Raw genomic sequence first — 2,221 nt, 5'->3', positions numbered from 1 at the left:
TCCCTGGGTATAGTTCCTGGGGATATCCCTGAAACCTGGTTGGTGGGAGGGATAAGGGTGGTAATCTGGGATATGTAAATTTAGTTGGGTTGTGGTGGTACCTGGACCTGTAAGGGTATGGCTCTGAAAAGAAAGGCAGCCTTAGTTGAACTCACAAACCTTATGAGTCCAACAATTATGAAAAAAAAGTTTTGTAAAATTGTCTAACATTCAAGAATGCTGAACCTCGCCAAAGAAGACTGTTATACTGAGTGTCTCAGGTTACAGTGTAAGATGTAATCAAATGTATGTATTATATCACCATTTTACAAGCTGTTAAAACCAGATGGGGCAGTGTTCTTTATCTCTTCCAGGACTCATCCCTGATAACTCCCTCCGGGGGGTTATCTTCTGTTAATGGGCCATGAAGTGTCCCTGCAGGGCTGATAAAATTCCATCATCCCATTGTGAGATGCTCCGCCCAGGGGGAGGAGCCCAGCATTCCAAACTGGCTATAATCTGAGCTGTGGAACACCACAGGCAGCTTTACCTACTGGACTCCCAGAGGACAAGAGCCACATAAGCACCACTGGACCTTCAGAGGAAGACCAGACCCTTCTCCAGAATCCCTGCTCTCACGGAACCACACCTGTCACTGCAGGAGGACTGCAGCCACCATTTAATTGGACTGCTGCCGCCACCCTGACCCACAGGGTGTCAGGTTGTATCCTGACTCAGTTCAAGCCTTTTCTGCCTTTATTTTCTAAGCAGCAGCACCTGATGGCAGAGGAGAGCAGTGTGTGCAGCTTTGTGTTCAAGAAGCGGGTCCGAGCCGCAGGCGGCGGCCAGCGAAAACGTCCCAGCAGTGAGCAGGACAGCAGTGGGGAGGAGGGCGGCACCGTGGTGAGGAAGAAGCTGCCCAGGGACACCCCCAACCCCATGATCCAGACGACCAGGCGCTGCATCAGGGAGAGGCCAGAGTATGCACGGAGCAGCAGTGAGAATGAGGATCCTGCCAAGGAGATCGGGGTCACCTACAAATCGACCAGGTCGGCAAAACCTGCTGGCCCAGAAGACATGGGGGCCACAGCAGGGTATGAACTGGACACGGAGAAGGACAAGGATGCCCAGGCCATCTTTGAACGCAGCCAAAAAATCCAGGAGGGGCTGAGAGGAAAGGAAGATGATAAAATTTACCGTGGCATTAACAACTACCAGAAGTATGTGAAGCCCAAGGACACATCGATGGGAAATGCCTCCTCAGGAATGGTCAGGAAAGGCCCCATCCGTGCTCCAGAGCACCTGCGGGCCACGGTGCGCTGGGACTACCAGCCTGACATCTGCAAGGACTACAAAGAGACCGGGTTCTGTGGCTTTGGGGACAGCTGCAAGTTCCTGCACGACCGCTCGGACTACAAGCACGGCTGGCAGATGGAACGGGAGCTGGACGAGCGCTGCTACGGCGCCAGTGACAATGAGAACTACGAGGTGAGCAGTGGTGAGGAGGACGTGCCCTTCAAGTGCTTCATCTGCAGAGGTTCCTTCAAGAACCCCGTGGTCACCAAGTGTGGGCACTACTTCTGTGAGAGCTGTGCCCTGCAGCACTACTGCAAATCCCAGCGCTGCTTCATCTGTGGGAAGCAAACCAATGGAGTCTTCAACCCTGCAAGAGAGCTCGTGGCAAAATTGGAAAAACACAAAGAGCAGGAAGAAGAGGAGCAGGAGTCAGACCATGAAGAGGATCCACAGTAGCAGAACACATTCTGTACATAACTGAATAAAGCTTTTGTAGGAGGAAAAAACCCCCAAAAAACAGAGTGCTGGATGGGTGTATACCCCCCATGTAAGTTTTGGGTGTCCTCATATTTTTCCATTGCATTCAACATCACCTAGCATGCTGACAGTTTGTCAGATGCAGAATGTTGTCAACAATGGCAGGACAATCTACCCATCACCCTACTTGAGCCCCAAGACTCAAATATTTGAGAAACACCAACAGGAGAAGGAAGTGTGTTTTTTAACTGAGCTGGTTTTGAGTTGAACAGTTTCTTGTTTGTAGTGTTGAGTTGTAATTTGTAGATCTATTTGGGATAGGGGGGACTTAAGGATTTTATCTATTTAAGGACATGGGTCACAAACCCAAATTAAGACAAACTGTTTCTTCTGTTAGTTGTTTTTTCTGACAGTTCTAAAGTTGAATTGTTTCTTGTTTGTAGTGTTAAGTTTTAATTTGTAATTTCTA

General features: G+C 49.3%; 1 protein-coding gene across 1 annotated transcript; it reads left to right on the top strand.

Moving 5' to 3' along the window:
• The first annotated feature begins 759 nt into the window (after positions 1–759).
• On the top strand, positions 760–1,731 carry LOC102042210 (E3 ubiquitin-protein ligase RNF113A-like). The gene has a single exon (XM_005429955.1). It carries the CDS (start codon positions 760–762, stop codon positions 1,729–1,731), a length of 972 nt encoding a protein of 323 aa, XP_005430012.1.
• The last annotated feature ends 490 nt before the right edge of the window (positions 1,732–2,221 follow it).

The sequence above is a fragment of the Geospiza fortis genome, unplaced genomic scaffold, assembly GCF_000277835.1.
Source record: "Geospiza fortis unplaced genomic scaffold, GeoFor_1.0 scaffold583, whole genome shotgun sequence".
Taxonomy (NCBI): Eukaryota; Metazoa; Chordata; class Aves; order Passeriformes; family Thraupidae; genus Geospiza; species Geospiza fortis.
The sequence above is the reverse complement of the archived record's forward strand: the minus strand, read 5'-3'. Positions and strand labels throughout refer to the sequence as shown.